At 36.5% G+C, this 13,966-nt stretch overlaps 1 protein-coding gene across 2 annotated transcripts in view; it reads right to left on the bottom strand.

Moving 5' to 3' along the window:
* The window catches only part of PIGK (phosphatidylinositol glycan anchor biosynthesis class K), a 72,644-nt gene that overhangs the window by 15,624 nt on the left and 43,054 nt on the right, over window positions 1–13,966 (bottom strand). For both annotated transcript variants that reach the window (XM_035538216.2, XM_050712421.1), the window contains one exon: window positions 7,965–8,040. In XM_035538216.2, the coding sequence (XP_035394109.1) occupies window positions 7,965–8,040 (76 nt within the window). The remainder of the gene's footprint in view (window positions 1–7,964; window positions 8,041–13,966) is intronic.

Here is a 13,966-nt window from a genome sequence, read left to right as displayed (position 1 = left end):
GAAAGCACTGCATCAACTGAATCCATTTCAGCTCCTGCATCTCCCTGAAGAGGTGAATAGCAAGAGAGCGGAACCACAAGGCCAAAGCTCTCCCACAGCCGTGTGCAGAGTGTCTGCGGGAGAGCACAGTCTAGGTGTACACTCACCTTGCTGGGTGCCACCACTGTGAAGTGATAACCACATGTCCCCAAGACGTGGCAGCAGAGAGTGGGCCCTACCAATACACAGACGAGCTAATATATCTGCAGCTCAAACAGAGCACCCTACTAACTGCTCAGCTAACTCTTCTTAACAGAGCCATGCAATAGGATAAAAGAGCACCTCAGGGCGGCTGCGACAGGCCATGGCAAAGTTACCTCTCTCTGGCTTATAGAAAATGTTCATTGCTATATTTTTACTAGGAAACAGTTAAAGCAAGTACACCACAACTGACTGTTCAGGTGCCTCATGCAAGCTACTTTTCAATGCATTTAGCCATTCAATCCATTGTATTCAGCTATAATTGGAAAAATTTAATACTACATTCAATTCCCCTGTAATGCTCGGTCAGCAACAAAAAAACTAATGCTTCCTTTCTGGCTCTGACAAGCAGTGTTGTGTGCAGACAAAAGAAGAATTCCCCATGCATGAATATTTTGGTAGTCAATCCTTATGGAAATGAAGTTCCCCATAATTACTGCTAAATTTTTATGATTTGGAAAACAGCATTTGAAAGAAAAATAATTCAAAAAAAACCTTATCATTATTGTGTCTTGAAGACTATGAGGAGAGGTTCCAAGTAATAGTTCAACATAATAAATAGATAAAGAAGCAGAACCTTGCTATGGTTGAGAAACAGTAAAATAATGATCCTGGATAGGCAGAGAGTGATCACCCACAACACTCCTTTAATGGGAAAAGGGAAGAAAAGAGACCTCTTTACTGGGTCTCTGCTTCCAGAGGGCTTCTTCCCCTCACGTTCAGATGACATGTATGTTCAGGAAACAAAATAAAGGCAGCTGCGCCTCATCTGTAAAAACAGATCACCACTAATTTATGCTAACTCCACATCATTGTATTCTGCGATCAGGAAGAACAAATGAGAAGAACAGTAGCACATCAAAAAATGATAGTTCAAATCTTTTACAAAAATACCTCATGCTACACTTAGAAATATGCTCTATTTAAGGAATATTATGATTTTGCTTATGAGAGCTCATTAGGCTAGTGTACTACTTAATTTCTGATAGAACAAAAAAATAGTGCCAACCCTGTTAGTGTTGACTACCTACTGGCTCACATGTGAGGGTACTGAGTATCTTCACTGATGCTGCAGTAATTCACTAGATGAAGAACTACCTGAAAATGTTGCTGGTTTAATGATTTGCCATTAAAAGACTTGTAACAGCTACAACCAAGTGAAGAATGCACTTGGTAGTTTCTTGGAGAAAGTCAGAGAAACAGGACTATTCCGTTCTTAATTAATTATTAATAGAAAACAGTACTATTAAATTCATTATGCACTCATTCTCTAGATTTAATAGTGCAAATCACATACGTTGCGTGACTCACATGTTCACAGCACAACTCTGCTACTCAAATCAACCTCTTTTAATCAACCTTAACATTAGGAGAAATATCGGGGAGTAAACATCAAAGCACCTAACCACCCCAAGCTGTGCACAGTGTTGGCAGGAATATCTTTGCTGTCCTATGACATATTTGTTTTGGTGGTTGGCAGAAACATGCAGTAAAAGCTTTTGACAGGAAGTTTGTTTTGCCCCTTCTAAGCAGAGTTTTCTTCTATACAGTAGTATTAAAGGAAGCCAAACAAAAAGTAAATAATTTCTAAGAGTGAGAGAAATGTAATCCTCATACTGTGTTTCATTTGGGGAAAAAAGCAAGTTCTTGTTTACTGGATAACATCCAGTTCTGATTCCACTTGAGACTACTTCTGTTAGAGTTATAAAATGCAGGCAAACCACCTTCAGCTTACAGAATTCACAAATATGTTTAATGTAGAAGAGAAAAGGAATTACCCCAAAAAGTCTTAGTAAAGCACATTACTTTCTAACTTCAATCCATGCCAAGTGTCCTAGAGAAAGGGCTAGCTCAGCAAAAGATATACTGCACACCTGGGTTTCACCCTGCACATGGACCAGTCAGAACATCTGAGCCCTGAAGGAAGTTTAGGTCATCTGGTGAGGAATAAGAAATCCATAGATTTTAGTGACACGCATGAGAAACAGCTTTTTTCACCTCTAGTCTGGAACCAACAGACACAAACACTGTCAGAACAGGCTGCTGTTCTCAGTATACTCTGAAGCAGCCATGAGAAGTGGCAGTGGTAAAAGGACAGCACTGTCCTAAGTATGTTGCTGAACATTGCAAAAGTAAAACCTGAGCCAGGCAGGTGTCCTAGTGCAAGACATGAAATAAGGCTTTTGCCTAGCTAATGAAATGGATTCAAGGTTTCTCTACATTGGTCAGCCATATAATATATGTTGTTAAAATAAAATTGAATTTTAAAGTCAGAGTGCTTTCTAATCTTTTATATGAAAAATTAGATTTTCAACTATCCTGAAAAAAATTCAGGTCTTACAAAATGAAGCTTTTCTGAGGAGACCTGTGACTGTCCTAGCTGGATACTACGACCACAGTTTTATAAAAGTAAGCTATCTTTTAAAGTTATTTTTAAACACATCTACAGGAATAGATCTTCAGAGAACATATAAATAGCTAAAATCTATAACTTTACACGTACAGCCTGACACATCTAAGTGTCACAAGTTGCTTTTGAACCTTTTAGCATACAAAGAAACAGTAAAAAGCAAGTATCACTTATCAATGTAATTTAAAACTTTTTAATAAATTATTATCCATAAAATAAAATTATGGTCTACATTAAAAATAAAAACCTGTGCTACTGTTGTGCTAGTGAGCACTTTGCATGCTTGACTGCAGTTTTGAACATCCCCAAAAACTTTTATAAAACACAACTAAGGAACCACAACTCCACCATGAGGACAGACCCAGCCTGAGTGCAAGATTCCCCCCTTCAAACATAACTGCCTAAGGACAGCTACAGGACAGGGACAAGGCACCAGTGCGATCCCTGAACGTTAAAGGTATGCTCTACAGGCTACCTATCGGCATGTGATGTGTTCATTTCCATATTCAGCATTTCACAAACACAGTAAGCCACATAAAAAACACTTAAAATATATTCACAAACATTAAAGCTCAAGAGCTAAAATTGTTGTGTTACAGACAACCAAAAATACTTCCAAAAAATCTATACAACATGTTGTATTCTCTTAATACTGTTTCAACAATTTCTGCCAAATGCTGCTAAAGAAAACCTTTCCCAATTAAACCAGTGTGAAACAGTAGTAACATTGATGAATGCAATAAACTAACACACCTCCACTACGTGAGAATAAGGTTCCAAGAATGAATAAAAACTACATTTCAAGCCAGAAGGACTTTTTGGCAAACTATTTACAGAAGCAGAGAAAACTGTGGAAACTAAGACGTTCTTGGAAGACTCAAAGAACTGCAACTCAAGTTATCTTTGATGACCATCAGCCTGTTTCTCTACAGCTCTGAAGATTCCTCTCCCATCTTATTTGTTCCATTTCTTATTCCATTTCCCTTACTGTGGACCCCAGTGAATACCCTCAGGCTGGACTGGATAGGGTAAGTCCCTAATGTCCCTTGAATCTAAACTGAGCAAAGCTAATGGTGTAGTCCCAAATGGTGCTCACACGCTTTGCTCAGCTGGAATCTGCAATAGAAAAGCACATTTACACACCAGGGTCAGCATGCTCTCCCTGTAATCTCCTGAGATTACAAAAGGCATTTTCCATCTAACCTTCTACAGAGAAAAGCTACAGTTGTGCACTGGTTTAAAATGGTACAAAACAAACAAACCTGCAAAAGGAAATTCAATTTAATTTAATTAGAAAAATTTTTAACATTTCCCCATGCATTCCCCTACATGAGAAAACACCCAGGAACCCTTTATTTTAAGTACATGTGCAACTGTAAACCATGTGAAAGATTAAATAAATTATGCAATCCCTGCCAAGGGTCAGAAGTTAGCTTTCTTGAAATACTGTCCTGTTTTAACAGCATGTTAATTTATCTGCTTAATATTTTACAGTGGGCTATAATAAATAAGTATACAAGTTGATTCTGGTCTGAATTTGCCATTTCATCTTGTTTTCAATTATAACAACATCAGGAGATCTGGCATTTATCCACTGAAATATGTCTTTCATCAATAAAACATGCTTTCATCAGTAAGACACCTGTAACAATTTAAGTCTCTTCAATATCCTAAATCCCAGTTAGGCAAAATATATTACCACAGAGCGACATTCAGAGCATGAGTGCTATCACTGAAGTTAGGTACTTTTATTAAAATACCGTGCTGCATCGGAGGCCCAGCAATGAATATCCTTAATGATATATGAAAACAATCTTCTCAAATGCAGTTTTGCCTGTTCTTTCACTAGACCTGTTTGAACTAAAGACAAATGCAAAATTAAAGTACTCTCTCCTTTTTCTGGCCTTACTATTCATAAAATCATTCTAAGTAGTAGCACTGCATGCACTGATGTATCCAAAGAACATCATTTAAATGTCCTACGTAGGTATTCATCTGATAGCTTAAGTTTTCCCATTTTAGAAATTTATATTAATAACTAGATTCCTTAGTGTTTTTTTTTTGTTTGTTTTTTTACTTCATTTAAACACATTTCTCCTTTTTGTTTTTCAGAATGTAGAAAGCTGTTTTATTTATAATGTCTGGTTTTGGTATGTAGTTTAAATGCAACTGTTTTCATTCTGCTGTTTAATTTCATTCTTCACATTCTGTCTTTTTAATTAACCATGGTCTAATGCATTGCATTTAACATATTTATGAGAACTGAAACTTTGAATTTCACAGGGTTTTTATTCTTCAGGTTTTTTTTATACTGCTACAATAATAAATAATTACTAGTACCATAAAGTTTAAGATCAGACCCAAAATCAGTTAGTTTTTTTTTTCCTTTTGTTAAGTAGATTAAGATGTACCAAGTATGACATTTTTTTGTGGAATTATCAGATTAGAAATCAAAAGTTAATTTCTATTGGTTAGCATATTTTTTTTAAAATAACAGAGATTAACTACTGAAGAGAATGTTAGAAATTACATACAAATGCCCAAGGAAAATGTGCACGGTTTTAGTAATGTTCGGCAATATAAATCTACAGTAAAATTTGGACAAAGTTAGTGGCCATGTTGGCTACTAACTAAAACGTACCTTGTCGTTATATTGATTGAGGCTACCTGTCTACCATTTAGAAGCTTTAATGTATATTTATGCCACAATAGAAATTCTGTCTTATGCACCAGAACAATTTGCAATCTTTACTGTGTCTTTATTCCTACCTAGAGCTAAAATATAGACAGGTTTACATGAAAACAAAGGCCCATAATTAAGACAGTGATTAACTGTTTGGACAAAGATTACCTCCACATACAGCATTCACTGATTTTACTCACGTTCTTTTATCTTCTCTTATACTTTCAAAGTAAAAAAAAATATATATATTTGTTCATATACACTTAACATGGTCCTTGCACTCTGTCCCAATTGTTAAAGGTTCCTCAGAAGCAATACACTGTAAACTTAGAAATGCTTATTCACCAGGACTCTCACTGCTGGACAGTATGCTTAGCTGACTACAGCACCTAAAGCCTCAAAAAGAGCATCAATGTCAAACAAAACCAGGACATGATAGCTAAACAATGGTCATTTTCTTCTGTTTCTCTACATCAGAGACATTTGCAGTTATGCCACGTCTGACTTGTTGCTTTGTGTGGACAACAGCCTATACTGGTAAATCTGCTATAGCAAACGGATAAGAGTACATAAAAAACACATTTTTGCCTTTCCACAGTACAATATTCTATTGCAGTATAATACACAGTAGCTAAATGAACCTTTCCTGGTTATTACCCACCTAATGTTGTAAAAATATTACTATGACATTTCGTCTGGTCGACCATCTTAAAGGTTAATTCTGTTTCCTATTTGAGATTTTTCTCTAGGTGCGACATTCTGTGCAGTTTCTATTTACTGATTCCAAACAACCCCCAAACTGTTTCATTGCTCACTCTCACTGTTAAGAGCATATTGACTGGCTGCCTGCTCTGCTGTTTAATTCATTTATGCTGAGAGTCAGGCATGAAGACAGAATTTTAAATGTGACATTTGCAGGCTGTTGGGTCATTTGAAGCTCTGACAACACCAGGGAGTTCCTGACATACAAACTGGTCCTGATTTCCAATCTTCCATGTTCTGAACACATCAGATATTCTTCCTGGAGGTGCAGATTTCAGCCGAAAGTTTTTAAATCCCCTGTGCTTACATCTTGCAGAAAAGACCTGTACACTTTAAAGTTTTAAAATAAAGCTCATGTTTCCTTTAAGGTAAAATGAGCACTGCCTGCAGCAAGCAACTTAACTGCTTATAAACACTGATTGACAAAGGTATTTAGAAAGATCTACAATAATTAATACTAATAGGATTTTGAAAGCAACTTTGGTGGACTTTCATTTCTTCTTGTTGATCCTTATGTGTTCAAAGCCAGCTCAGTCTGAAACCACAGCTTTATTTAACATTGTCTCTCTGGCTTATTACTACCCTGATCAACATCAGCTTCCAGTTTTCAGGGTTGAAAGTTTTCGTTGTCTCAAGACAGGTAATGGACTATACCATTCTGTCTCCCATGGTGAACTGTCATCATGTTCCCCAACTTTCAGGTCAATTGTTCAGAGTATACCTGTTTACTTGAAAGATTTCATACAGTCAAGGTACCACATGGAAAACAGTAATATGACCTATTCAGTCCTGACTTAGGAACATTATGGCTATCCGTCTCCGAAGCAGGACTGACATCAACAAAGTTCAAAAATGAAATTTTCAGAGAAAATTCCAAATGACCGCAACAAAGTCTTTTTGCTTTCTTTAAAACACCACCAAGAGATGCTAAGTCTCAATACTCAGGTTTAACAGTACATCACAAGTTCTGTGGATATTACTTGGTCACCAGACCAGTCCTTCCGCAACGAATACATAGCCCACTGCGCCTAAGGGCCAAAAATCAGGCTTCACAAAAAAGACTTATAAATACAGTCCCGGCATCTAATCTATCAGCAGGATGGACAGAGACCCTGAACTTTGAGAAAAGAGCCCAAAGGGACTATAGAACCTTGTTCATAGAAAAGATCTCTTCCTCTTCCTTGTCATAGGCTTACTATAATTAGACATACTGTAATAAAAGCTGCAGCCTGCTATTCAATCCCAGCTCAGATGTCCACATCATCCCTCATTTGAGCATCTGAATCAATGGAAAAGTATTAATTCTAAATAGAAGCGCAGTAGGTAGGCACAATCTAGGCAAAGTCTCAATCTGTTTACAATTGCACAAAACCAAAAAGCAAACAGAAAAGTCTGTGGAAAGCAGAAAGTATAATGATACTGCTGTAGCTGGAAACAGAAATGCTGCTAACACATCATTCAGAACCGTATTAGGTGGGGAGATTGTTTTCCCACCCAACTCTTCATGACAATTCCACAACAATAATTTCAATAGTTTGGCTGCTTTTTTTTTAGGAGTGGAAATATGATTTGGATAAGGATGCAAATTAGATTAAATTGATGGATTTTTTTCTACTTTAACATCAGTAATACACAACAATTTTAACAGCAACCTCTGAAGCTACAACTGTGTCATACAGCAAGTTACTGTTTCATTGCCATGTTCTGAACAAGCCTTTTATAAGGTAATAGCTGTCATCTGAACAAGAATATGTTGTTTTTGCATACCTCCAGCATGAGCACATTGATTCTGCATGACCTAGAAAAGCAGTTTAAATATTACAGATGTTGTTTGTTCTCAAAGAAAATCCTCAAAATAGAAAGGCATACCTGGTGTATTATCTGAGCAACAGGAAGTTGATCAGCATATTTTAGCGGTTCTGTTGCCAATTCATCCTTTGGAAGCCTGGGAAGAAATGAAGTTAACATTTATTAAAGTTAGCACAATGTTTACTAAGTTAAATTACTGCAATTTAAAAGTTGCACGTATATCACTTTTAAAAGTTTGGTATCCAGGAGATAGTTTTACTTAAAATGAAGCAAAAGTTTATTTTAAGAGCTTAGCTGAACATACTTCTTACAAAGTTGAGTGAAATACTCAGTTTACTATAAACAAATGCTAGTACCATTGTGGAGTTTCTCCCAGCCAAAGCACGTAAACCACCAATTTAAGCAGCAGAAGCCTACGAAAGCCTTTAGATTTAGTTTTAGACAATGTGTTGGTGAAAGCTGGATTGAAATCCCCACAGAAAAGAAGTCTTAAGAGTTTACAAAGCACATTCAGCACTGTTAATAGTACAAGCTTCTTCACTCAATCCTGACAACATAACTCAAATATGACCATCTCAAAAGGCAAGAGGGATTATTTACTCTGTTCCCCTTTTGCCGCAAGTGCACATCAGTGTTCAGCTGATAAGTTAAACACAAACGTCTGTGCATTTGCAAGCACAGTAACATGTACTACTGGTTTCAAAGCAAGCCAAAGAACATCAACTGCAGGAGCAGAATACTTCACAAACAAAATGCATCATACATCCCTTTAAACTTCAAACAAACTGTAGCTACAACTGAGAACGCCGAATCCATAAGCTCTCACTTAAAAGAATATTTAAATGACAGTAAATTAATATGAAAATGTTTTAAACATTTCAACCATGCTGCTTTCTTCTACTGAAACCACACAGCATGTGCTACATTTTCAAAGTATCATTCAAAGTTTCTATCAGTCCTTTTAAAGAGTTCTGAATACAGGAATTTCCGTATTAGGAGAAGAAATGAAGGAAAAGAGATCCCTATGAAAACAAGACCTTTCTACAAAGTTAAATCATAATTACTTTCAGACAAAAACTGTAGCCATGACATTATTTTCCAGGTTCAAGTTACTAACTTATATGTATTCAAGTCAAAACCAGTAAGTGTGCTTGCAGGGTTACTTTTGCCTGCACGTTGGCTGCCAGGTAGGAGCCAGAAACTACAGACTCTCTCTGTACTTAATTCAACAGGTAAAAGATAGAACTGTAAACATATATCTCTTCCATTTTCCATTTCTGTATTTCTGCTGTGGTCTGGAATGCTTTTAAGTTAAAATAAGAGCCTGAATGAAGAAAACTTAAGTAGCAAGCTCTAAACTATTGAAATTGGTTGACTGAAACAGCTGATTTATTTACAGGGTTTTTTAGAAAGGACTATTAATGGCAATGATAAATTTACACTCACAACATGCTACTTTCCAAACTTCAGTAATAATGATTTGTGCTCCAAAGAGGTCACAACTCAACAAACTAAGTATTTCACTGTGTTCTGTTGAAATACCTGGAAAAATTGTCACCAATTTTGAAAAGATTTTCCAATTCTTTATTGCATTCTGCAAGAGAATTTGCATCCATGGGTTGGGTTTTTTTTGGGGGGGTTGGTTTGCTTTTTGTGTTTGTTTGGTTATTTTTTTTCCATGAAGTAGTCAGATCTTTTTGGAACTGTTTTAAAACAGTCTCAAGTTCGCCATTACTGTTTCAGGTGACTGGTGGTTGCATTGATTCTTTTTAAAAAGCACCCTTTCTTTTTTTTCCCCTTCCAAAAAATACATAACAACTGCAGATGTAATCTGGAAGGTACGTGTCATGAAATATACTGCTTTTTTTTAGTCCAGTAGAATCATGGGAGCTTTAAGTGGACTCAGCAATTCATCTGTGGTGCACAGAAGGTACCTTTCCACTCATTTCTTTTCTATTTTCTATTGTTTGTGGAGACCTGACTGGCAAACATACCACTGTCTATTTAGCTATGTACATTCAATGTGAATTTGAGATGACTTCTGTTCTACCGGGAGCCTGTTAGCTGACACAATACTCTGATATATGGATACCAGCTACATAAACCCATTTCTTAGCCATAGTTCGACACAGTAAACCACTGCACACAGAACATAATATTCATTAATATCTTGAACACTTATTTCTGCAGTCTTTACAGTAACAATGCAAATCTGGAAAAAAAAATTGTATCTCAAATCCCAAAATGAAAGATTCGAAGCTGCAAGTAACAGCTAAAATTACTATAACTGAACGTTAGCAGGAAATAAAAAAGCTTGTCTGTTCTATCAAGGACTTTGTATATTTGGCAATGTTTTCTGTCTAGACAGTGTCAGCACCCTTTGCATAGTCAAACAACCTCCTTGTCAACTGCAGACAAAGACCTTTCTTAACGTGTCAAAGGATTAAAAGGAGAAAAATTACCAAGATAATTTTGAGCCTTAGGAAGCTTTACTAAAAAAATGGGTAGGAAAGAATAGTATAAACATGTATTTTAAAGTAGATTTAGATTTACATTGAAATTAGGCTGACAGGAATCTTTCAAGATCAAGTTTTGTTTTTTTTTTCTAAATTGCTTTTCAAAAAAAAAGTATCAAGTCAATTGAACTACACTACATTTTATATTATATACAAATTATAAGATTTAGATAGACATTATATATGCATACATGTGTATACATCCATATACACACTATAATTACACACACACACAGGTGTTTTACAAGAGGAGCTCAGAACTGTTCTCTCAAAGTTTTTGCTTAAATGGCATGAGCTTCTTCTATACCCAGTGATGTACTAGCTGTCAAGACAACAAAAGAGTTTTCATTCTTCTCTGCTGCAGATGAGCCTCCTCCACTGGATGAGCATGCATCTCAATCTTCAATATTAAACTGCATAAATTAAAGCATGGAAGCTCAAAAGTGTTGACAAAAAAGCTATATGAAACATTGCCAAAGTATGTCCTTTATCTACAGCAAGTCATTAATTTGAGCTAGCAGGTATGATAAAGCAGTGTATCAATAAACTTCGGGTATTTGAGGTTACTGAATAAAGAGCAAGAATAACTCACAGTAAAAGGTCTTTGCAAATTTGACAATAGTAGTGTAGCGTTCATTATAATGATGTTGCAGTACTATCATCTAAAGGTACAGCAAGGCGTTTTGTCAAGTGAAAGAACAGACCACCTCCTCCTAGTACCATATGCTCAGATCAGTCTAACAAAAATTAACTGTGAAAAGAATATGCAGATTATCGAGACAACCAAAAACATCGAGTTCTCACTGACCACAAATGATTTTTTTGGCCTAAATTCATATGCATATATATAGTTTCATAAAGGTTGTCCTGAACATTTTGTTCCCAGATCTCTTCTTTTTGATCAACTATAAGAATATTTCAACGCATTTTTCTAGGAGTAATCTCAGTCACTTCTACTTGTGCTTTTGACCAAGAGTCAAAGTAATGAGCTGCAATTATGTTCACTGTTTATAGCTATTTACACTCCTGAAAATTAAGAGTATCTAATAGTAGTAATGTTCCTTTTAGCTAAAAAAAAAAATCCCTTCAAGTTTCTTTGTCGCATTTTAAGCAAGTAAAAATAAAAGTTCTGTGAGAAAAAATATACCTTTTGCTTGATTTATCTAATTTTCCATAAAGCGATGGTACCTGTGACAGACAGAAATTGAACTTTATAACCCAGAATTTCCTTCCAGGCCTAAGTTTTAAAGTACTCTTATACAGCCCGTTTGGAAAATGTTTCCAAGTGCTGTAAAACATCTACAGCATGGAATGAAATGTTCTAGTCTAGGTAAGTACTACAAGTGTAACTATGTCAGTCAGCAATACCACTTTCATTATCAGTTTTAACAGATATAAGCAATTATTAGAAACTCCTTTGAAGAAAATTATATACATACAAAGGCTCCAAATATCCCTTTTTGATTTCCCCTCACAAGCACCAGCTTACTGGTCTAAATACTTATATAGCTGGTATAAGGCAACCTCCTCTAAATTGTTTCTCTTTTTGCTTCTTTTATTTTATCAACAAAACCTGTATACAGCCATTCCCTCTAACAGAGTTGAAAAGTGGATGATGCAACAAAAAATTGCTATCCTAGAAGCAGCACTGAGGATAAAACACTATATAAGAAAGGCCTCCATGAAACACCATCCATCCTGAAAGCTCCAAGAACCGGAGTAAACTCAAGACTTGTCTGTCCTAAGGAAAGGCCAAATGCAGCTACTGGAGCCTAAAATTCCCTGGAAGCAGGCACACTGACTATATTTTAAATAATCTTTTAAATAAGATAGAACAGAGACAGCTCACTGCCAGTAAGATCAAAAAACATGACATAGCTGACATCTACATCTCTGAATTCCCACCCCCAAGTGGGAGCTGCACCCAGAGCTGGTTTCTCTGGACACCAGAGTGTTATGGCCTGAGCCATGCGCAAAACAGCGTCTGGGAAAGCGCCAGCTGAGGGGAGCAAAGCTCACATCAGGGACTATGCTAACAATTAAACGTCACGATGGCAAGACAGTCCCCATGTCTGTCTAATTTAAAAGTACAGAGCAGCCTCATATTCCATCATTAGAGAATTACGTTAGTTAGCCTGGCCAGCTTTGCAAGTGGATCAAATTAAAAAATAAAAATAAAAAAATAAAAAAAGGCACGATTCGGGCAGTCAGTACCGAGTATGAAAGAATTATGTGAAAACTTACTGCTAAACTGCTACTGCATTTTACATGAACCTAAGATTACTAGCCCACTAACACTGGGCCTCCGAGGCTGGATGAATTACCTGTAAAAGACAATCCTCTTCTAAAAAGCATAAGGGATAGAAAGGCTCTGACTAGCAAGGAGTAAAAGGTCACCACAGAAGAGGATGTTCTACTTCCTCCTCTCATTTGCAGGGCGGAGGAAGAAGAACAGGTCAGGAGAAAGATCGTGTCCATTACCATCATCCTGACCTTGCTTCTCCCTTTCAGCAAGATACAATTCAGTTGGTTACTGTCCTCCTTCCAGAGACAATTTCCAGGTGCCTGGGACTGCATTCACTTTTACTCAAAAACAGTTATGCCAGGAAAAAAAAAAATCATCTCTGTTGATGGAATTTGTGCTCAAATCACATATGAGGCAATTTGAGGCTGTAATTTCACAAAATTAGTCGGCCTGTTCAGTTCATTTATATTTGACACTTAAACCTTTGTAAAATTAAAGCCTAATTTGTTGCAATACAGATTTCTTTGTATGCTTAATGTCTTTCAAAACAATTCCGTTACGAAAACAAAACTAATTTTTTATGAATTAATTTTCCAGTAAGAAATGGTCCTTTCTGTCTCAATTGAGCATGACAGCAGAGTGCTGCCAACAGTGGCAAAGCAAGCTAACGCAGTGGCATATCAGCATATAGTGCATCACGCCTGACAGCTGATAATGCAAAGCATAAGGAGATCTTGATTTTCAGGGAGAAGACTAGAAAGAAACATAAAATCAGAAGAGAAGTGGGAAGCAGTAGGAGACAGCAGAAGAGGAAGATCCTGAAAAATTCAATTTGAAAGTTATTTTTATGCTGCCACTGTGACTGCTTTTAGATGGAGGAAAGTAAGCATGAAACAGAAACTGTGGAAAGTGAATCTAAATCCAGTAAAATGTGTCAAGATATTTAGTGAAAAATCTTATTTGTTATTTATATTTACATGCTCTTTCTTGTGGGAAAATTCTTAAGTCAACGTGTCCTGAAGAAATATAAATCCTTATTATCAAGAAGTGGCATATTTTGCCACAAATGCTAATCCAACCTATGGTCTGCTACACGGAATAGCTGCAGTGGCTTTAGGACTTAGATATATTTTATCTCATGCAAGTATTGCAAAAATACAAGGAAAAAAAAAGAGCAGCATGTGATCACTAACTGGTTTGCTCATGGCAGAAATGGGTTGTTAGGACACTTCAGGGGAGAGAAAAGACTTGATAACCAGGACAAACTATACCACACAGCCATATAACCTGGCTCCCTGGGC

The sequence above is a fragment of the Cygnus atratus genome, chromosome 8 (assembly GCF_013377495.2).
Source record: "Cygnus atratus isolate AKBS03 ecotype Queensland, Australia chromosome 8, CAtr_DNAZoo_HiC_assembly, whole genome shotgun sequence".
NCBI lineage: Eukaryota > Metazoa > Chordata > Aves > Anseriformes > Anatidae > Cygnus > Cygnus atratus.
This window is presented reverse-complemented; position numbering and strand designations above follow the sequence as displayed.